The sequence below is a fragment of the Patagioenas fasciata genome, chromosome 8 (assembly GCF_037038585.1).
Source record: "Patagioenas fasciata isolate bPatFas1 chromosome 8, bPatFas1.hap1, whole genome shotgun sequence".
Classification (NCBI taxonomy): Eukaryota; Metazoa; Chordata; class Aves; order Columbiformes; family Columbidae; genus Patagioenas; species Patagioenas fasciata.
The window spans coordinates 36,072,229-36,093,306 of NC_092527.1; the positions used below are offsets into that span (position 1 = coordinate 36,072,229).

The 21,078-nt window shown below is 52.5% G+C and overlaps 1 protein-coding gene and 3 long non-coding RNA genes across 6 annotated transcripts in view; 1 reads left to right on the top strand and 3 right to left on the bottom strand.

The window, feature by feature from the left end:
* Positions 1–13,718, bottom strand: part of LOC139828572 (uncharacterized) — a 73,794-nt gene extending 60,076 nt beyond the window's left edge. For 2 of the 3 annotated variants that reach the window (XR_011740350.1, XR_011740349.1), the window contains exons 1-2: positions 13,625–13,718; positions 536–769 (exon numbers count right to left, since the gene is read on the bottom strand). This is a non-coding gene — a long non-coding RNA (uncharacterized lncRNA). The remainder of the gene's footprint in view (positions 1–535; positions 770–13,624) is intronic. The other variant, XR_011740351.1, reaches the window with a different exon arrangement.
* LOC136104546 (uncharacterized) lies at positions 4,222–12,987 on the bottom strand. The gene is made up of 2 exons (XR_011740348.1): positions 5,990–12,987; positions 4,222–5,270 (listed from the first exon to the last, which is right to left on the bottom strand). It is a non-coding gene; the product is annotated as an uncharacterized lncRNA (long non-coding RNA).
* EMX2 (empty spiracles homeobox 2) lies at positions 13,094–20,835 on the top strand. The gene is given in 5 exon segments (XM_065843605.2): positions 13,094–13,415; positions 13,418–13,464; positions 14,204–14,684; positions 16,672–16,856; positions 19,414–20,835. Coding segments are annotated over 5 exon segments (1,134 nt in total). The 5' UTR covers positions 13,094–13,162; the 3' UTR covers positions 19,582–20,835.
* Positions 14,476–19,514, bottom strand: LOC139828573 (uncharacterized). Its single transcript, XR_011740352.1, has 3 exons — positions 18,293–19,514; positions 15,641–15,812; positions 14,476–15,506 (listed from the first exon to the last, which is right to left on the bottom strand). It is a non-coding gene; the product is annotated as an uncharacterized lncRNA (long non-coding RNA).
* Positions 20,836–21,078: the final 243 nt, after the last annotated feature.

A 21,078-nucleotide genomic window follows, 5' to 3' on the forward strand; every position in this document is an offset into this window, starting at 1 on the left:
GGGGGCAGTTCAGCTCCTACCTTGACTGTGAGACAACCTCCTGTGAACATCTGGCAGTTCCTTGCAGGAACCAGGAGCTCCTAAATGCTGCTCCCAGCCTCCCTTCAAAAACCACACTCATCGAGCACTGTGTGGGCTGCAATTGCAGGCGAAGTGACTTCGCCTGCAATTGCAGCTTGAATAGGTTGGGGGGGTGGGAGAAGACTTTCAAACTCATTCTTCCAAATCACTTAAGGCTGCCAGTTAGGTTTTGTGATTCACAAATTTGCTCTCTTGTTATAAATAAACATTACTTTTCATGATAATGTCACAAGGACTGGGCTTGAGAGCCTTGCTTTTTTTTTTTTCTTTATTCTTGGCATATCAGTAGAGTTGAAAGACACACACTCTTGCCTCCTTATACTTTCTGCCAAGCCACAACCACAAACCATCCTTACAACCCCAAAGCGCTTTTGGCAGTTGTGACACAGAACGTATGGCTCGTGGTAAAATGTGCTGGCAAGTTCCTTATAGGCCCCATCCAGCCATCACTTACATGAAGAATCTGATGCCAGATAGCAGCTGCTGCGTTGAGGCCGCTCAGTATCACACTAATCAGTCTTGTCTCATCCTTTCTTTTCCTTTCCCTGTCTCCACCTGCTGTTTTCTTTTCCTTTTTATTTTTTTCCCTCTCTTTTTTTTTGCATCTTGGATTAAGAACGGAAGTGCTCTGGGGCAGGGACCATCCTCTTGTTCCGTGTTTCTGTCTCTTGCTGTGGAGTCTGCTTGCCTGGCACAAAAGTAATGCAAACAGTAAAGCCAAGTAATACAACCGGCGCCCGACGATCTCTGACAGGTTGTATGGTGAGTGACCTGAAAACTGACTGCTGTGGGTAAAAAACACAGCTCCAGGGAACCTTTTAATGAACTTTTTGAAGGTAATGTAGTGCTGTTTTACCTGACTGAAAGTATTTGCATAGCAGAGGCCTGACCAGTTATTTATTCTATTTTGGCTGCCTGTGTGTGTTGTATGTTTTTGTTTGGTAGCTGCTAATGTTTCTGATCTAAATTGCAGAACATGTTGATGGCTCAGGAAAGTTGCCTGACAGACAGCCTTAAGGGAATAATTTGCTCAGGAAAAATGACATTTTGCGTCTTCTCCAGAACACGTCTGACGGCAAGAAACTTGTTTGGAGCTGAAGGTGGAGTTCATCATTGGTTGAAGTGCAGTCTCCAGTCTGACACAGCTGAAGAGGAAAACCAGGTTTCAATGGATATGTGTCTGCAAACACTTTACCTTTCCCATTTATTTCAGTGAGCTTCCCTGGCTGCTGGCAGGTTTTGAGATAAGGTGAAGTAGGAAGCCATGGCTGGAGCTACCGTTCCTTACCCGTTGTCTGAGAGTCTCCAATCTAAAGATAACAGTTAAGGAATCAGTGTCTATTGAAAAAGTTGGAAAAATCAGGAAAAATACAAAGCTAAATGAACCAGATGTGATTTATTCCCTCTGAGGCCTCAGTTTTCTTCAGTTTGACCACAGACATGGATTATATAGCATCATAGTCAGAAAGAAAATTTGGTGGTAAGCTCCCTCCTCCAAGCTCACATGGCCATTTTTTTTATGACTTGCTATTTAGTTGTTCTAAATAAGAAAGGAGATTCTCTGTAGGAAGTATTAATGAAGCATTGTTCATAATGACACACTAGGTCAGAGTAAGTGTTGCAATGTAATTCCTAAATCACGTATGCAAGACACCTTCACTGTGACTGCACATCCTGGTCCTACGGTGTGTCCTGTGATTTGCTTTTTGACAGTCTGTCAAGAATGGTGTTGTCTCTGTACCAAATAATGCATAGTGTTGCATGACAGTGGACTTGTTTAATATGGTAGGGAAAAAAAGAAGAAAGACTATTTGAGAGCTAAATGTGACTGCTAAATCATCCTGTGATAAGTTTAATATTGCATTATGAATATCATGAGACATTTTAACACTGGCTTCAGCCAGAGAAGAAAACAGTTCATAATCAGTACACTGGAGTTAGGAGTGTCTTTTATCCTCAGCTTCACGATTTCTCACCTATGGCTTCCTGTAGTTTTGATACTCTCTCTTCTTGCTTTGTTCAAAGCACAGATACTTTGCCCTCTTACTTAGATCCCTGTGCCAGGGATTGTCATCTGGTGCTATATACCTAGAGGAGCCTGGTATTAAAATAATTGAGATCTAATGCTTGACCGGGTCTGCTAGACGTTATTGCATGGCAAATAAATAATCCATAAATAAATGCTCCTTCAGGAAGGCTTTAGACGCCAGAGTATCAGAGCTCCATTGACCTGTACATGACTCCATTGAACAGTGCAGTAATGGGATTCAAGAGATCCAGGGTTCCTCAGGGATCCTGGGTGTTCGCACACAGATTTAACACAGAGTGGATATGCAGGTACCTGTAATTCCCTTCTTCCTCCCTCCCCGTCCATTTTGGGGTGACCAAAGCAAGTAAGAATCAGCTCTGGACAACTCAAGAATTCCGTTTTTTAAGAGTGGGCTACCCCCCCTCCAAGGACTTGTCGCATCTTCTGCTTCAAACAAGGTCAGCCACAAGTGGGCACTGTCCAGCTGCAGCATCCCGTCAGACCTGGGGATGAGCACGGGCAGGAGCAGGACAGGGAGCTCAGGGATTGCTCCCAGTGCCAGGAGCAGAGCTCTCCACAAAAACCAAACCAAGGCTCTGGGGGCGAATCAAGGGTGGCCAGCTCCGCTCATGCTTTACGAAGCATATTTTCACACTAAATGTTCCACCCATGGCAGCAGCGACAGTGAAAAGGTATTTAAACATAAATGATGCTCATTTCTTTGTCAGCATCAATTTGAAAAGCAGTTGTTTCTGGATGTGCTGCCTTCAAGCACACACCCTGCGTGCTACACTGGACGGCTCTGCGTTTATCCTGACTTTCTTCCAAGTGCTCGTTCCTCTGTGCTTCCAAATGTGCCACTTGAAGCTAATGCTTCTGTTGGTTCCTGTACATATAGGCTATACCATTTATCATTCGTGGGAAGTTTCTCGTTTACCAAAACTGTAACATTTTAACCATTACTAACATTTCTAGCAATTAAAGCTGCCACATAGTTTAGTCAAAGACATGATTGTGCTGTTTGCTGCTGTCTCCCATTAGGAATTTAGTTGCCTAAAACTTTCCGTGCTGTCCAGCAGAGTGGAATGGGCTGTTGACGGCTATGTGCTATTTTTTTCAACTGCACTGGAATAGAAATGGGTTTGGTAGAATATTTTCACACTGAATTGCAAATGATCCCATGCAGCCATTCTTTTCTTCTCGGCAAATATTTTCCATCTCTGGTCTCCAAATAGTTAAATGAAAGACAGCCAACAGAATGGAGATCTCTTTAATCCTAGGATAGGCAATTGCAAACAGAATAGAGGACACTAACCTCTCTTTATTTCCCATTTAGGACCTGGAGGTGAAAAGCCAATATTCATCTGTGAGATGCATCTAGCTAAACAAATGCTGAACTGCATGTGTTCATTTTAGTCCACTCTGCCAGTTTATGGAGAGCAGGAATATTTACATGTCAAAATAAGTCTCCCACCCCCTCCAAACCCAAAAACTTGACTTCCAAACCAGGCAGCTCCAGCGCAAAGTGCCTGTAGCACTGTTTTTAGAGAGTGTTTACCTGTCCAGCCAGAGGTCCCTGAGCCTCTCGGTGGAGCAGAGTGTGATCTGCGGCCCAAGGGATCCAGGCCCCTGCTCTGTGGTTCTGAGGTCCTGCATGGGGCCCCCGGAGGATGCTGAGGCCAAAGGGGGTGTAAATGGCACTGCCGGGGAAAAGGTTCGGGAAGAGCCGGAGGGGTGCGGAGGTATTTTGCAAAATGGCGTCCTCGGATTGGGGTGACTGCTGGAGGTGGGGAGGGGCAAAGCCCGAAAATAAAGTGGCAGTGGTGTTTCTATATAAGGAGCAGAGCTGAGCGTGCTGGGGAGCGGAGGAGGACGGCGCTGCGGAGGGGCAGGATCAGGCCCTCGCTCGGGGCGCCCTGGGAACCGAACCGAGGGGAACCCCCTCCGTGGGTGCAGTAAATCAGTAAAACACGACTGGGCACGTACCCTACGAGCCTGACCGCCACGACACTCACGAAGCCTGCAGCGAGCCTGCCACCAGAACCCTGTCGTGGGGGGACGGGAGATAGGGTCGGCCTGGGGGACCCGGTGGAGTAGCTCGTAAATCACCGTGGGGTTCTCATCTACATTTAATAGCGAAGGTTTTATTCATTATTACAGGTTCTTGTCCTTTAGTTTCTTCGCTCTATGGCTTTGCCCGTCTGCTCCAGAGAGAGCGTCTCCTGCTCCCTCCCGTACTTCACAGCGAAGTTTTGTCACCGCGAAGTTTTGTCACCGCGAAGTTTTGTCGCAGCGATCAGCCCCGCGCAGCTCCGCCGCGGAGCGACGCGGTTCAGAGCCGGGGTCCCCGCCAGTGCCGGCTCCGCGCCCGCGGAACGTGCGAAGCCCCGGGCCCGGCTCTGCCCGGCGGCCTCGGTGAGGGGCACGGGGAACAATGGTGAACGTTTCAAGAGCTGTCTGCTGAAGAAACATAGCCGAGCACTCGCACAATGGGCTATTTTCCATCAGTCCTGTAAAGAACTGTTTGAAAATTCAATTGAATACCTGCCCGAACCTAAGTATAAACATTATTTTTAAAAGAACAATATGTAATTAAAAACTAATATTTAACAACTTAAATGTCTATCCTGAAGGAAATAATAGCCTTTCTTCGCAAAACCTCCGAGATTGACTTCGCTTCCTCTTGTAAAACGAGGCCAGATTTAACTCTCCAAAGATCAGTGAGATCAAGTATTTCAGCGCTCAATTTACAGCTCCAGGGTATGTGGGACACTTTCCCAGCTATCTGGGTAGGTTAGGAAATAACTCCGGGAAGGAGGAGGGGGGAAAGGAAGGAGGATTAATTCCCAAACACCGCAGTAACACCTGTAGTATTTCCTTAACTCCACGTCACTGCGGCGATCTCCAGGAGCGGACTTCTCTGCAGCGGCGCGCAGTTAAATTGCAAGCAGGAAAACGGCACAATTCTTACAAACAAACAAATAAACACATCAGGTTTGCTCGTTTATAAGGAGCAGCCCTGGTCTGGGAAGATCGTTTCGTGAAGCAATTCGGTCCCGTTGTGATACAGCGGAGAACTCAGCGAGGCACCATCTGCCATCTCCGTAAACATCCTCGCCTGTTGATGCGTAGATTTGGTCGCTGGGCTACAAGGAGCGAACTACAGATAAATCTGTTAGTTTCACTGATATTTTTTAAGAAAATAACAAAATACATTATACCGACAGTGATGGTCTCTGCTGCCCCCGGGGGGGTCGCGTACTGCGCCCCGCTCCCCTGCCCCCTCGCAGCGGCTCCTCTCTGCAGTGTCTGCCACATCGTGGCCTGGCTGCGACCTTCCCCAAACCCTCCACAAGCTTCTCCCATTCCTCCCCCGCTCCCTTCTCCTGAAATAACAGCGAAAGCGGAGACGAGCCCTCCCGTGCTAACATGGAGGTGGGAAGCGGAGACCGAGCAGCCCTTCTCCATGCCTCCGGGCCCTTCTCGGCGGCCCGGGGAGAGCTGCCTCCTCGCCGCCCTGCCTGCCACGGTTCCTCCGTTATCCACATTTTTGCTCTGCCTACGCGGGGAACTGCGGGCAGCGTCACCCGGGGCTCGGCTACACCGTGCTGGGGAGCGGGAAAGCTGCAGAGCAGATTTTTCAGCAGCGAGACTCTGCTGCGGCACTGCGGGTGGAGCAGACCCCTCGCAGCCTCACGCACGCCTTCCTACTAAGAGGTCCAGGCTCCCGCTCTGCCTTCGCCATCCCTTGCCTTTGGCTGTGGGGAGTTTCTACCACTCCGGGACCCCGCGGGCCCTGACCGGAGCTCTCGCCGGGGCGCGAAGAGCGGTGCAGTTCGCCTGCTCCGCCCCGAGCTCCGGCTGCTTTCTCCGACCTACCATCAAAAACCACTTTCTTTGCCAAATGATCTTGCCTCTTCTTCACCAAAAGATACTCTCTCTTCTTCTTCTATTTTTCCTTTCCCTGTAACTGTGGAGAGTGAAAAACAATTGGAGGTAGGCGATTTCTGGAGCGAACCGCCGTGTGCGCGCTCGCTCGCCCATATGGAGAAAATTATCCCCCGAGTTCAGACTTTCCTGGGATTGCAGCATCAAACAGCCCAAACCTAGCAGGAGTCGGGAGAGGAGGTCACTTTCGATTCCCGGCTGCTACTCTTGTCTCCTGAATGGCCGGAGAGGGGAGAGGAAAGGCCGGCTCCCAGGAGCCGCTGCAGCCCCCGGGGTGCCCTGCCTGCCGCCGGCAGCCCCGGGCCGTGCCCGGCAGAGCGCACCGACTCGGGGCAAAGCCCTGCCCGCTGCTCGTACCCCTGCTCCCCGGCACAGGCTATTCCCGCACGGCCCTGCCACCGGATCGGGGTGTCTGGGTGCTTACAGAGAGGTCTGACAGCTGCGAAGGGATGGACCGAGCGCCACGGTCAATGTCCCCTCACAGCCCGGTGCGCGGAGGCGGGTGCCGCGTTTCTGCGGTGACTCCCCGCACAGGCCTGACCTTCCTCGTTGTCTCTGCGGCGAAAAAAAGCCGAATCAGCGGTGAGCGAGCTGCGTCCACCCGAGGGGAATAGCCAGCGAAGAGATCCGGGGAAAGGCAGGCACCTCTGCCCCGGGTATTCCCTCATTCGTGCACTGCACTGCGGTGAAGTTTTCTACAACTCCGAAGCAAGCTTTTTGCTTACTTTTTTGTTTTTTCCCCCTCCAGGAAAGAAAAAAAAAATAGACTGTAAAAGCGCCTTTAATTCGGAACTACTCTGGGGCTGAAGGCAGTTGTTGGATGGGAGCATCCAACACAGCGTAATGGAGCAGTAACTAGATGCAATCACACACACAGTTTAAGCAAAAGTCCTCGCATATATGTTTGACATGCATTATGCACGTAGAAAAAGCCACCTCGGGTCTGAAACACCCACGAACTCCGCTGATTTTGCTTTAGAAGTTCTGTTTTATTACACTCTGTATGGCTTCCACAGCGTGCACATCTCTGCGAGCTTGAATATTTGGGAACACGCATCAGCTACAGAGGGAATTCAGCGGGATTATGCGTGTCAAAGCGGGATACTTAAAGTTTCTGTTCCAAGATGCCACTGCAAGCAATTATGTACTTCAAGTCCTCGAAAAAAATCATTATTTAGAATGAAATACTAATTAATTAGTATCCTAAATGACACTTCAATGTGTTAATATCGAATCGTTACACTTTGGAAGTTTTGAGAATTATTTGAGAGCTTTTCCATCTCTTTCATTGCAAACTCCTTCCACCTCATGCGTGTCACCGGGAGACAGATGTCTCGGGTGGATGAAGACGCTGGTGGGGGGATGCAGGATGAATCCTCCCCAAAAAGCTCTCTGGTCTTTGCAAGCTCGAATTTCTCCAAACGATGAGCAAGAATGGACACATACGGAAAAAAGCATCGATCCGAACCCTGAGCAGAGGGAGGAGAGGGGGCTGACTCCCAGCAGAACTAACTTTCCTCCGGGTTCGACCCAAGTGGCCGGGTCCGCAGCTGCCAGGTGAGGCGGCACCGGCCTCCCGGGGGTGTTTGCCGTTTCCCGGGGATTCCCTCCGGCAGGGCCAGGCAGGGGCTTCCCGCTGCGGTGCTCAACACGAGAATTCAGCACATGACATCGTCTGTTAAATAAAAAGTCCTCAATCCTACAGAAAATAGCGATGACCCTCCCTGTTGCCCAAGAAAAGGCTTCGTGAAATGAAAAGCGAACGTGCTCTGGCTGGACGGCAGGATCGGGCCCTCTAGAAGCACGTTAAGAAGGAATAACTAACAAAATTGAAAGTCTGAATGAGAAACTAAAAGTCCTCCAGTAATAACAAAAAGTGTCGAATAGAGCTAGTGGTAAATCGTAGTGTAGTTTTCTATTTTTCCATAGAAACGTAGCTTTTAAAGAATTATTTTGGTTCAGTTGGGGTTCTTTTTTGTTTAACTGGTTGGTTGTTTGGGGTTTTTTTGTGTTTATTTTGGTGTTGGTTTTGGTTTTCTTTTTCTTTTCCCTCTCCCGTATCGACCGTAGCGCGCTCAGCTCAGAGGAAAGTTAAGGAAAGTTTGTCACTATAGCCCTCTCGTCGGGTGTGATCCCCCCCGTCGGGAGGTTCCTCTGCCACCTCGGGCCGCCCCGGCCGCTGCCGGGAGGACCCCGGTGTGGGACCTGCCGATACCCGGGCAGGGCGGCAGCTCCGCGCCTTCTTGTGGGATGCAGGGGGAAAAAGATTAAAACAATTTTTAAAAGCCTGGCCGCGCTCCACAGGAGCGGCAGTGATGGAGAACAATAATTGGAGGATCGGGAAGGGAGACAAGAACGAGGAGAGCAGAGCTGAAGGGATAAGGCAACTCCGCGCCTCATCGAGCGGGGCGGTGGATGCTGCGCACCCGCCGGGGTCCACCCGTGTCTCCTCCGCTCCACTTAGGACAGTTAACGTCCCGCCCAGATGGAAAGCAGGGGTTTATGTCGCGGAGGGTGAGTTTCTGTTTCGGGATGCCTAGTCTTCCATCGAGAAAAAAAAAACCAAACCACCAGGTGCAAGAGCTTCCCCCGCACGATCTTCCCACGACACACAACCTCGGCCCCGACGGTGGAGGCTCGGAAACATTTTCGCTCGCCTGCGAGTGGACGAACGGTTTCCCGTGAGATGTCCGGAATCCGGACACCTGCAGCCCCTGGCTGACCTGCAGCTCTGCCTATATTTGTTTATTTTGGGGGGTTTGGTGAGTTTTCATCCAGGGAGAGCCCTCGTGGCAGAAATGGACTTTTCCAGAGGAGATACATCGCCAAAACCCCGCAGTTTCAGGGGCTGCTCGGGTAGCTGTTGCCGGGCAAAGCCTGTTTATCTGCGAGTTCAGCACCCGGCTGCTGGAAACCGGCAGTAACTCCTCTGTTAGCCATATCGCCGATATCCTGAGCGTTTCCGAGGCCACGGAAGCCCCGACGGGACGGTTCCATTCGGGATGGAGCCTCCAGCTCAACCCGGCAAGCGAGTAGACAAGGCAGAAACATTTGAAAACGCCTCTCGCCCACATCGCACTATGCACGACTGCGAGAAGTTGCCATACATGGCGCGTAGCAAGCCACGATTATGAACAGGGGGTGAAAATAAAAGCAGGGGTTGGCTCCGTAGTTTGGGAGCTGCTAGTCCGGCTCCCCGGCAGTTACAGCGTTTAGACGTTCAACCGGTCTGATGAGTGTATTTAAAACGCTGGGCTTAAAATGAGCGCTGTGCCAACGGGTATCGCGCCGAGGAGGGTTTAAAGTACGCGAACGTGTGTGCGTACACACGTGTGGGTGCGTGAAGGTGTGTGAGTGCAGACTCTGTGCCCTTCAGGGAAAAAAAAAAAGGGAAAACGAAAAAAAAGAAGCCCTTATGAGCTTAATATATATTAAACGGCCTTAAGGCTCCTGGTAGCTTGTTCCCGAGCGCAGGTCTCCCCGGGGCGGCAGCCGGGCCCTGCCCAAAGCCGCTGCCGGCGCAGGAGCCGCGGGGCGGGCGGGGCTGCTCGGCGGCCGGCAGGGGGCGCTGCCGGCCCGCGGATGCACGCTGGGGCCCGCGCAGCGGGAGGGGACCGGGAAGGGACCGGGCAGGGACTGGACAGGGCCAGCAGGAGACCTGTGCGAGGATGCCCGTCGGGACCGGGTGGTCCGTCCCGGCGAGGTGCGCCGTGGTTACCGCGCTGCTCACCGCGCCCGCACGCAGCTCCGCTATTTTCTCTCGCTTCCTCCGCACTTGTTGACATTTAAAATGACCCCAGGTCTGGCATGGATGGGTGCAGATTACGGGTTGGGGTGTCAGCCCTGGGATTCTCTCTTTTCCTTCGTGTCCCGCGTTACAAACGTCATTTCGGAACCACAAGTCCGAACTTCCCCGACAAAAATAGATGTGCGAAAGAAAGCCGGGGCTGCTCCGGAGGGCGAGCGCCGGGACGGGTTTGTGCAGTGCCGAGCACGGGCAGCCGGGCGGCAACCGGCCGGGGCTGCGCGGCCGGGTAGGGGCTTTAGGGTATGAGAGGGGAGGATGCTCTGAAATAGCGTCGCAAAGAAAACACTAAAGCGAGGCTCCCGGATTGCTGTTCCCCGGGGCCGGAGGGAGGGAACCGGGGCAACGAGGCCGTTTCCCGGCCCCTGTGGCCGCCGCAGCCCCTACCCACCGGTGGCCCCAGCGCTGACCCGGCTTTGTACGGCCGAAATAAGGGTGTGAGGTTTTCCAGGCTGGTCTCCTCGATGGGGAGGCCTCTGGAAAGCACCCCGTATGTCTGCTCCACTCGGGGGCCCTGGTTGCATGGAGAGCGAGGCCCTGTTCACGTGGGGCTCTGGGTGCTCGGAGGAGCCAGGGCCGGCAACGACACCCCCTCGGACGACATCCACCTGCTGGGGGGAGGGCCCCGGCCGTTCCCAGAGCACCACAGCCCATTCCGGTTCGGCTTCACGTCCGGGGCTCCTTTGTCTCCCTCCACGTATTGCACTTTTGCAATACTTTTGTTCGCAGCACGCTTAGGCATACTGACTGGGATTTTAGGACCTTCAGACACAAATTAAATTAGGCATTTTACCCACTTCTTTAACTCACGCAGCCCCCTTCCAGACACGACCTGCCTGGGCCACCTCCCCTTCCCGCTCTGGGCACGAATCCCTGGGACCGGAGAGAGAAGGGAGAGACGGATCCCGCATGGAGAAAAAAAAATAGTTAATGGGAGGCTGAAAGTTCTCTCTACGCCATCCCCCTACCCGCGAAAGTTCAGCCTGGATCAGCCCGTAAACAATCATCTTACCCCGAGGTCTCCCGCATGTGAGGCCTTCCTCGCATTTTCTTCTTGGCTCGTCTTTTAAAAGATGAGTATTAATTTGGAAATCCGAAGCTAGTGCCTTTGAGGCCAGCCATGTAATTTGACTGCGAATGTAGCGCACCCCTCCCTCCGAGAGAGGCTGCCTCTAAGTGTGCTTGGAGCAGATCGGGGATTGCTGGGAAGGGAGCCCCTGCCAGATTTTCTCCTCGTAGACGCCAAGAAGACAGCGAGAGAAGCCTGTCAAGATGCTGGGTAGGAAAAGTTCAAGAAAAGGAGCTTCGGGAGATGCTCCCGGGACAGCCCGGGCTGAAGGACAACGGCCCCGGCTGGGGTGCAGCGGGCACAAGGTCTGCACGGGTCGTGGGCTGCGCGGAAGGTGACCACGAGAAACAGCCACGGCGACGAGTGGGAGAGTGACACAGAAATCTAGGGGAAAGCGGAAAATCCTGGGAAATCCTATCACGACCCCTTTTGGTTTTTTTTTGTTTCGACTGTCCCCGGCCTATTTTCTCTATGACAAAACCCAGAAAGAGCTGGTGCTCTCCGATCTCTGCGGTTTCTCTGCCTGTATGTATCTACGCACACACACACGTATATATACATAGGAATAGATAAGTATGCATGTAGCACAGAGAGCGAGAAGGGCTCAGTGCGGCACCGGGAGCTCCAGGTCGCTGCGGCCGAAATCACCCGCTTTCCCGGACGAGATCGGGCTTGGCAGCCGAGAGTTTCCCGGCTGCAGCTGCAGCCTCCTCCGCTGAGCTCCAGAGCAACGGGACCCCCCTTCGGGAAGGGATTTTAGGCTAGAGGATATTTCTTCGGCGGTTAAGAGGGTCGAGGGAAATTTATCGAGCGTTTTGGAGGGTTATCCTCGCTCTGTGTGTATGACTTTTTTTTTCCACACGGATATAATTCCTCCCTCTTCAACTGCTAAATTACTTGATGCAGTTTTCAAAGGAGCTCTGTGATTATGTCAGGATGTCTGGAAAAAAAAAAAAAGGAAAAAAAAACGGGAATAAAAAAAAAAAGGAGTTGAAGTTTTTCCAGTTCAGATTCCTTCTGCAGTCCTTGAGAAGTGTAAATACGCAGATGCAGAACACTCTTCCTAGAAGAAGTTTCTCTCTTTTTTTTTTTTTCCTTATCAGTGCTAATGAACCAAGACCCCAAGTCGAAATCAGCACCTCAAACACCCGTCGTATTTAGAGCACTTTCTCAGCCTCCCTCATATCAATAACCCCACATCTCCGCAAGACGAGCGTTACTGCCAGTTGAGGGGGGAAAAGTTGCACGGAAAAGTGAGTGAGAGGACTTAAAAAGTTAAAATACGAGCGGTTCACGAGGGACACGAGTGGGGCTGGAGGGAAATCCATATCTCGCCCAAGCTCGGTGCAGCGCGGTCGGAGCCCAGCGCCCGTGTCTGCCCGGATGTGTGCGGGCAGGAGAGGTTTTCCCAACGTGTGCAACCTGGGAGAATGGCACTGGGCTGCAAAATCTGTCAGGAGACTTGAATTACGCCGTACAAACATCTCTCTCACATTGTCTTTGCAATCGCATGCACGTGTGGATATGGATGTCTGTACATACAGCCGCCCAACGCCTGGAGAACAGATTTACATTTCATACGGAAAGTGAACTTCTCCCTCACAAAGTGCACCCCGCGCGGGGTGCACAAAGGAAAACACGTCCCCAAACAAAGGCGCACGAACAGCGGCATCCCTGCGAGCCCAGCGCTTGTTTTGTCACTTCTATTTAGTCCGTCGATTCGGTATTGTGTTAAAAATATCGGCATGCTACAAACAGAGGCTTTTAGGAGACAGCGGGAAAGGCGAAGATAGTTTAGCTCGCCCTTTACTGGAAACTGGCGAGGACGGTTTAGATAGCGATTTTTTAGCATATTTTTATACAGTGGAGTAACGGATTCTTTGTGTATAAAGTGGAAAATAAATAGAAAACAAAGTCCAGGAGGGAGGAAAGAAACGCTAGACTGGTTTTAAGACTCCCCCCATCCCTTGGTTCAACAGAAACAATTTACATTAGCAATTCCGCATCTTTAAGATAAATTACACAGCGCCGTAATAGATTTAAAGTACGCCAGATTTTTTATCATTAATTGTAAATGTGCAAAATACCTGCTGGTACTTCACTTTAGAAGAATGTAATTGGCAAAAATGGGAGGCTGATTAATAGATAATAGATCCTTAACTACCAATAAACAGTAAGCACCAGCCAAGAGTATTAGGATGTGATCATAATTATTCTGCAGCACCAGCCAATGGGAGGAGGAGAACTCAGCCCTAAAATCATCCCCGGACCCAAAGGTAATCTCGAAAATACGGACAAGGCTGGAACCGGAGACTTTCTCCCCTGTCCCGTCTGCGGGAGCCCGGCGTGTCCCAGCTTTGCGTAATACAATTGCCCTCCGCTTTGTTTTCCGCACCGCGCGGTGCGGGGAGTGCGCAGGAGCGAAGGGTGAATAAATAAATTCGGAGGAGGAGGAGGGCGACCCGCTCTCTCACCGGGACGAAACCTTTCCCAAGCGGGGCATCTCTCCCGGACGCCCCGGGGCTGATCCAGGTAACCTCACCGGGCTGTGAGCACCCGAGAGGTGGCAGGGAGACGGGTGTCACTGCTGGAGAAGCCTTAACTCTCGCCCCCCACACTCCGAGAGGACATGCGGCGCCCCCCGCCCCCTACCCCCCCCCGCTGAGTCTCCCCTAGTCCCCCGTCCCCCTACCTCGGTCGCCGGGCGCCGACAGGGGAGGGAGGGCAGCGCGGCGGAGCGGAGCGGGGCCGGGCGCGACGCTGCGCGGGGGCGGTGGCGGCGCGGACGAGGCTGCGCGGGGCCGCGCGCTCCCCCCGCGCTGGCGGGCGCGCTCCCGCCGCACTCCGATCCGCGGCTCCATCCCTCCCTATGGCGCTGCCCGGCGCTCGCCTCCCCTCTGACGCACTTTAAAGAGTCTCCCCCTTCAACCTCAAGGCGAGTAATAGCGACCAATCATCAAGCCATTTACCAGGCTTCAGAGGAAGCTGTTTATGTGATCCCAGCACTAATTAGGCTCATGAACTAACAAATCGTTTGCACAACTTGTGAAGGGGCCGATCACATCCATGGATTGTCTTTGGACTTAGGGAGGGGGGGTGGGGGGGCCGACCGCCTTTTCCTTGCAGGAGGGAAACTTCTCCCAGCAACTTTTTTGTGTGTGTGTGTGTGCGTGGTGCGTGTGTGTGTCTCCCTTTTGGGTACCGCTGGCTGCCGCTGCCTCCCTTTCCTCCAGCCCCTGTCTATTTATGTGTGTATCTATCCCTCCTCAAGTCACTCCCTGCTGCAAACTTCCCCGGATCGCCTCCCGCGCACCAGAGAGAGCCAGGCAGAGATTTGGTCGGGGACTCTCGCCGCGGCAGCATGTTTCAGCCCACACCCAAGCGGTGTTTCACCATCGAGTCGCTGGTGGCCAAAGACAGCCCCCTGCCCGCGTCTCGCTCCGAGGATCCTATCCGGCCGGCGGCGCTCAGCTATGCCAATTCCAGCCCGATGAACCCTTTTCTCAACGGCTTCCACTCCACTGGCAGGGGGGTATACTCCAACCCGGACTTGGTCTTTGCAGAGGCCGTCTCCCACCCGCCTAACCCGGCCGTGCCGGTCCATCCCGTACCCCCTCCCCACGCCCTGGCCGCCCACCCGCTGCCTGCTTCGCACTCCACGCACCCGCTCTTCGCCTCGCAGCAAAGGGATCCTTCCACCTTCTACCCCTGGCTAATACACCGCTACCGGTATCTGGGCCACAGATTTCAAGGTACGTGCAACTTGTCTTCTCCCTCCGATCCACCCCTCCATCCTCCGGCGGACCCGGACCGGTCGCCGCGGCGCGGATGCGGGGGAACCGCGGGCGAGTGCTGTCCGGAGCCACGGGCTCGGCTGGGCCGGTCCGAGGGTCTTTTTTGCGTGACTTCCCCCGCCGCCAAACTTGAGAGTTGTCAGAGCCGAGGGGCTTCGGCTTGGTTTTGCTTTATTTCTTTCCCCGGTTTGTTTTGGTTTCCCTGGGAGGAGGGGGGAAGGCAAGGCCGGCCAGGACTTCTGCGGCTTTCTCGCCCCGGTTAAAAGCAGGGAGAAAAGGTGGATAATTTTTTGCTGCCGTGGATTAAAAGCTACGGAAGAGACCTCGAAGCAAGCCTCCCCGCAAAGAGGAGAATGCAAGGGTGGCGAGGTTTGGGTTCCCTGAAGTGTCTGCCGGGCTGCCGGGGCCGGGCTGCCGGGGCTGTGCGTCCCAACGCCTCCTGCCCAAATCCGGCCGCTCTCCTTGTTAGCGGGGACAGGAGAGAAATGAAACGAACCCAGAGAAAGGAGAAGGCTGGGGGGAAAACACTCCCAGCACCGGAGCAGCACGGGGAGATGGGGCTGCGAAAGGAGAGCCAGGGCTGGGGACAGAGGGCACGATTCCGTCCATACGGGCAGGGAAGGGCTGCCAGCTGCCAAGCGACTAATAAGCGACTGAAGGAAAATAACCAAATCCAATGGCGCACAATCAATAAAATCCCCCTTGTTTAACCCTTTGCAACCGGCAGCGTCTTCTCCGGAGGGTGAGTTGATTTTTTCCGTAATGGGTCCAGACAGGCTCCTTAGTTATTAAAAAAAAAAAAAAATTAAAAAAATGAGATGAACCTTCACTCGGAGGCTTTTTTTTTTCTTTTTTCTTTTTTTTTCTCCCCCCCCGGAATTTTAATTTATTAATTCCGAACGAAAACAAATCACCTGCAATGTCCATTTCCCTGGCCTTCTGCAGTCCAGCCGTTGGACCCGGTTGGAAAAGGAGTCGCTGTCTCCGAAGCCAGGCGGACAGAGATACAAAATGGATTATTACCCTCTCAGAATAAAATTACAGGTTTCGCTCACCAGATTATTTGTCGCAGTCATCAGGCGATTGCTAAAGAGCGGGAGATGAAAGGCGGAAATGTCCTGGTGTTGAGCCACAGCCTGATTTCAAACATACCCTCCTCCTGCAACGATTTTTAATGCACTTACGGAAAGAGACTCTCGGTGGCTTTCCCACCTTGGAAAGAACGGTCCGAAGAAGCAGCACAGGGCCAGCCCGGAGACAGAGACCCACTAAAAAACCCCAGCCGACTCCCAGCCCCCCCACTCCACCGCAGGCCGGCTGGGATGGCCTCGCCGTGGCCTCTCCGAAGTTTGTTTCTTTATTTCTGCGCCGGCGGGGCAGCGGGCAGGAGCACGGCGGCGGCAGGAACCCCCGCTCCGGGGAGCACACTGGCAAAACGAAGCGGAACGGGGAGAGAAAGGCCCCGGACAGAGCTTTGGGCATGGGAAGCTGGGAGAGAGCTGGGGAGCGGGCTGCCGGCTCCCGAGGCAGGGAGGGGGCCTCTCGGCCGGGGCTGCACCGAGCGCCGCTACCCCGCTGACCGCGCCGGGAGGGTGTAAAAATCAACTAAACAAGGAAAGATGTGAGGCTGTCGATGGATGAAGGGAAAGGGGGAAGCTGCAGGGTGAAGCCGCAAATACCGCAGCCCGGCTCTGACCAATATTTTTTACTTTTTTTTTTTTTTCATAGTGCACCCCTGATTGTATTTTAGTATTTTAATTTCTCCTGCTCATTCCCTCCATCAATTTATCGAAGGAAAAAGTTATTTTTTTAAAAGGCACTGAGATAAAAAAGAAACTACACTCAAATTTCTCCTGCGACTAATATTGGGAGACAAAAATTCTTGCGCTAAAAAGTGCGTTTGGGGAAAGTGTTTTGCTAATCTCTGTTTTACTCTGTTGTCCAGGGAATGAAACCAGTCCGGAGAGCTTCTTATTGCACAATGCACTGGCCAGGAAACCCAAACGGATCCGTACAGCTTTCTCCCCATCCCAATTACTGAGACTGGAACATGCCTTTGAGAAGAACCATTATGTAGTAGGAGCAGAGAGAAAACAGCTGGCACATAGCCTCAGCCTCACGGAAACTCAGGTAAGGGAGAAGCAGGGAGTGGGCAACTGGGAAAGTGAAAGTACTGTGTTCTTCGTGGGAAAATCCACCCGGCCGGCCCGGAGATGTGGGAAAAAATACGGGCAAATTCTGGGGGCATTTCGGCCTGCAGCCCTGAGCCGGTGGAGTGGAGTGAGAGGTCCCCCCTCGACTGGGTGTTATAAAATCCTCCCGCGTTCGTGAGAGCCATCGCCTGTGCTGGTTCGCGGGGCCGTGGCCGGGCGTTAGGGGGACGCTGGGGTCGGGACACTGGGTCTCCCCAGAGAGACCGGCCGGAGCCCCGGCCCGAGCGGGAAGAGGAGAAGCGAGATCTGCGATCGGCAAACGAAGGGCGGTCCTGGTCATTTTTCTGCGGGACTGGTGTGACCCTCAAGAAGTAGTTGAATGTTAGGGAAAAAGCCCGCAAAGCAAAAGACGGAGGGAAGAACCCCGCTTTGGGCCCTGCTGCAGAAATGGAGCTTCTTGAATGATTTTTCACTCGTTTCTAGCCCCGCGTCCAGCAGCGGGCAGGAGCCGGTTCAGGAGGGCATAAAGATGAAAAATAAAAGCAGAGAAATTATTCACTATAAGGAATCCCCCCCTCCGGCCCCCACTGGCTGGCTGCGGGCCAGAACTGCACCGGAGAGTATTTCTGTCGTTTGTCTGGGGGGACGTTTCTACTCCAGTTGTCCCGGGGTGATGGTCATGGCGGGTACCGAGGCCGGACACGCGTGGGGCGGCGCAGAGCCGGCGGGGAACGGCGGCGGTGAACGGGGCTGGGCGGGGGCTGCCCCCCGACGGCGGGACCCACGGCCAGCGAGGCCGCTGCGAGGACGTCTTTCACGCGGTTTTCTCCTCGCCGGAAGAAAGGCCGGGGTTTGGGAGGTTGTTTTGTTGTTGTTGTTATTGTTGTTGTGTCGGGCTTTTGTTTTGTGCCCCTCCAGGAGACTGGTGGAGAGAGGGCTCCAGATGGGAATTGTCTCTGCTACAGTATGTGGCACTGTACTTAAAAAAAAAAAAAGAATGCCAAAATACCCAGCCGCAGCCTAGTTCAAAGTTCCCAGTAAACACAGCGTTCTCTGGGAGGATTAAGTTGTAACACTTTTTTTTTTTTTTTTTTTAAAAAACCCTCCTTTTCGTGGGGGAAGCAATAAAGAGGTTGGAGCTTTTGTTTTAAAATGTCTCCCTAACAAAACAATAAAAAGGGATCGCCACTTTTATGAGGTTCTCCAAACAAGGGACCGGTCACAGGCTTATTTCCACTGGAAAGCTGTATTTAAGGTGGTCTTTGTGCTGCTTGATTCCGAAGCTGGTTGGGGTCTTTTGTCCCGATGTCAAACCCCCAGTCCCCTACAAATGAGCTCCCTTTTTGGAGATCAGCGTGCAGAAATGAACCGTCCTCCCCTTCAATTAGCAAACTAAAAGCAAATTAAACTCACCCCTTGTTCCCCGCTCAGCTTTTTAATGGTGGACTTTTGGAGAATATGAAAATGCAGCAGAGATGTGTGTCCAGCCAGGCAGGTCTCTGTTCTGAAGAGGCAGCGAAGCGGGTTAAACCAGCTTATTAAAATGCTCCAGTTCCCTTTTCCCCCCTTGCTGGGGCCTTTATCAGGCACTTTCAGACAGAACCAGAGTTTAAACTGCTTTTTTTAAAAAATCTTTACCTTTGGCCGCTACAAGGAGTGTGGCCAGCCCTGGAGATAGCTCCCAGATCAATACTATCTGTAATTAAAGCACTGAAGTCAGCTGCCGGATGGTTAAGTCAGATTTATTCGGCGCTGCAGAAATTCAGAGGGATATTTACGACGACACTTTGCAGATTTCGCCTCACGACGATCGCTCCTGGACGGCGCGTCCAGGGGAGACTCTACGGGGAGGGGCGGACGTTTATCTTTCTCGAGGCTTTTTCTTTCATTTTATTCTTTTTTTCCAAAAAAAGAGAAGATCTCGTCCCGCCGCCCCGTTAGGAGAGACTAGGCCCTCGTTCTTCTTTGCCCCGCCAGTCGGGCCGGGCCGGGCTTATGGGTGCCGGTCGGGGGGCGTCTCGCAGCCCATCCAGCTCCCCCCGCCCCAGGTCGCGATCGCTGTCCCGATGTCCGTGGCCGCGGGTAACAAGAGCCGCCCCAGAGACCGCCCCGACGGTGGGGCCGACGGTGCTGACAGCCCACAGCCGCGCAGACACGCCTGGTTTTCCACGCGAGGGGTGCCTGGCGCCACGCGCGGGCATTGCGCGGGGCTACTCGTGTGCGGAAGGTCCGCAACCTTGCGCCAGGTGCGCACACGGTGCCTCCTGCTCGTGGCGCTGCCCGTCCCGCGCCCGGCTGCGCGGCTGCGGGGAGGGGAACCGCGCACACGCAGTGGTGCGGCTGCCCTCTCCTACACGCGTGGGTCCTCCGGAGGGGAATGGTGGGCCTGTGGCAGCGCGCAGGCAGGGCATGGTGCAGGCAGGGCATGGTGCAGGCAGGGCACGGTACAGGCAGGACGCGGAGCATCTCGGCACATCCCGGCACCGATGTCCGGGCAGGCGTCGGACTAAAGCCCGGTGCCTTTCCTCCCGCAGGTAAAAGTATGGTTTCAGAACAGACGGACAAAGTTCAAGCGGCAAAAGTTGGAAGAGGAAGGTTCAGACTCACAACAGAAGAAAAAAGGGACTCATCACATTAACCGGTGGAGAATCGCCACCAAACAAGCCAGTCCAGAGGAAATCGACGTCACATCGGACGATTAAAAACTGTTACTTTGGGACTTTTTCAAAGCCAGGCACCTCCACCAACAGAAAGTGTTAAAGGCTCACATCCCACCCCCAGCGTGGCGGTGCGGGGAAGGGACACGGAGATCTTCATCAAAACTGCGGTTCCCGTCTGGAGGCGGCTGAGAGCGAGCGAGGGGGACACCGCGACAGGTCTGGACTGTGGCACTGCCGGCACCGCTCTGGCAAGGGGGGATCTGTCAATCAAAACCAAAACACCGGGACGAGGTGATTGACAGGTATTCCGTTTCTCGCAGTCCACTTTTAAAAGCATAACGTCAAAAAAATCTTTTAAAAAAATCTTGAAAAAAAACCCCCACACTTACCCCCCCCCCCGAAACAAACAGCCCACTTCCCCCCAACCAAACCAGAAAAATTACCACCTTACAGGACATCTTGCACTTCACAGTTTCTTCCGTCTTTAAAAGAGAAATTTCCATAAGCAGCCAAACCCCACACCTGTTTCAGAAACTTGAATTGCATGTGAAAAGCCGTCTGGGCAAAAAAAAAAGAAAAAAAGAAAAAAAAAAAGAACGGAAAAAAATTACCCCGGTTGCTAAAGACAGAAGTGAATTGTAATTTTTTTCCCTTTAAGACAGGTTTTGTGTGCTTTTTAATTTTATTTTATGAGAAATGTGCAGTCTGTAAACATTTTATGATAACTTCTGGCGTCAAAGTGTTTGTGAAAGATAAATGAAGTAGCAGTAACAAAGCATAGTGTTCCTTCCGGATGGACAAACACGGTGGGGCAGGGGAGGGATGGGAGGGAAAGTGGGGGGGAGGTTCGGGCTGGTCATAACTTTTGCTGCCAAAAAACAAAAAATCAAATCAAATTATCCCCCCCCTCCCCCCGCGTTGTATCCTCATTGCAAAACCAGATGATTATTATTTTTTAGGATTCATAAAGCGCAAATCCAGCGACCAGGTTTGGCCATGGGGACATCTCCCAGAATGGGGGGATCCAGAGAAAAGGGACTGAAAATAGAATATTGATTTTTTTTTTCTAATGGCCATTTTCATTGGGGCAATTTTCAAGCACTGACCTTATAATATTCCGAGATCATAGAGCTACTAAAAAAAAAAGTGACAAATGTTTCCTTCATGTCTTCTTTACCAGAATGTAAATATTTTTGTGTTTTGTGTTTAATTTGTTAGAATTCTAACACACTATATACTTCCAAGAAGTATGTCATTGTCAATATTTTGTCAATAAAGATTTATCAATATGCCCTATATTTTTCAGCAATATATTTTGCCCTCCCCCACCCCAATTTCTCGGAAAACGGGAGTTGCCCCCTCCAGTTTTCAGCTGCTGAGCCCCTGCGGTGGGAGCCTGCGCTCCCCCGGCCGCGCATTCCTGCGGCCACCACCACCTTTTCTTAATGAATTCACCGCCTGCTAAATAGACCTCTAAAAACAAGCCGCAGAGACCCACTTGCTGTAAATAAATACCTTAAAAAAGATCCTACCAAAAAC